The sequence below is a fragment of the Notothenia coriiceps genome, unplaced genomic scaffold (assembly GCF_000735185.1).
Source record: "Notothenia coriiceps isolate Sejong01 unplaced genomic scaffold, NC01 NC01_scaffold00007822, whole genome shotgun sequence".
Taxonomy (NCBI): Eukaryota; Metazoa; Chordata; class Actinopteri; order Perciformes; family Nototheniidae; genus Notothenia; species Notothenia coriiceps.
The window spans coordinates 93,111-94,304 of record NW_011340523.1 but is presented as its reverse complement, the minus strand read 5'-3'; the positions used below and the strand labels follow the sequence as shown (position 1 = coordinate 94,304).

At 40.6% G+C, this 1,194-nt stretch overlaps 1 protein-coding gene across 1 annotated transcript in view; it reads right to left on the bottom strand.

Annotated features, from left to right (window-relative positions):
* il16 (interleukin 16) overlaps window positions 1-1,194 on the bottom strand; it is a 19,748-nt gene that overhangs the window by 5,451 nt on the left and 13,103 nt on the right. Inside the window, exon 17 of the mRNA XM_010769809.1 lies at window positions 44-147. Within this exon, the coding sequence (XP_010768111.1) occupies window positions 44-147 (104 nt within the window). The remainder of the gene's footprint in view (window positions 1-43; window positions 148-1,194) is intronic.

Genomic DNA, 1,194 nt, shown 5'->3' with positions numbered 1-1,194 from the left:
TGTGTGTGTGTGTGGGGGGGGGTGTGTGTTTGTGTTACTGCACCTGACAGAGAAGCCTCTCTCGCTGCTGTCCTGCTCCCTCTCCTCAGCATCGCTCTCCACAGAGGGCAGCAGGTCGCTGTGAGAGCGCATCACCGCCTGGGAAACCTGGAACAACCAACATATTAAAATAGAATTAGATACAAAACACAAGCATTTCTGGTTTCAATGATTTACAGGTAAAATAAGTCAAACCTATACAAAAGAATGTTCAATAATAGCACATCCACATCCACAACATGCATCTGGCTGCTACCATGAAATTATTTATCTAATATATAATATTCCAATAACTTGCATATCGACTCTTATTGCACTATTTTTGCTTTTTTTCAAACTATTTTTCTTTTTGTCTTTACTATTTACTTGCACCATATGTTTCTATTTATCTGTTTTATTGTGTTGCACTGTTGGAGGAGCCTGTGACCTAAGATCTTCATCCTGTTATAATTTGCTCCCGTGGGTCCACAGTAATGACTGTTACATGTTACATGTTACATCTATGTGTATTGTGTAATTGTAAAGCGCTTTGAGCACCTGGAAAGGAAGCATCGAGAGCTTATTATGGTGTTGGCAAATGTATTATCCATCACCTCATGTCATATTCAAGATGAATGGTTTTGTTCTTAGCAGCATTGTTAGAATTTGGCACTCATTTATCTCACTATCAGACACATAGGACTGGTGGGAGTGCCTTAAAGAGGACACATTCTGATCATGTTCAGCTTCATATCAGTATGTAGTGTCTCTACTTTAAAGAGTCCTCTCCTGCTGATGTTCAGGTGTATATCAGTATGTAGTGTCTCTACTTTAAAGAGTCCTCTCCTGCTGATGTTCAGGTGTATATCAGTATGTAGTGTCTCTACTTTAAAGAGTCCTCTCCTNTGTGTGCCTTGGCAGTCTCAGCTCTCCTGCTGACTTTCAGGTGTATACCAGTATGTAGTGTCTCTACTTTAAAGAGTCCTCTCCTGCTGATGTTCAGGTGTATACCAGTATGTAGTGTCTCTACTTTAAAGAGTCCTCTCCTGCTGACTTTCAGGTGTATACCAGTATGTAGTGTCTCTACTTTAAAGAGTCCTCTCCTGCTGATGTTCAGGTGTATATCAGTATGTAGTGTCTCTACTTTAAAGAGTCCTCTCCTGCTGATGTTCAGGT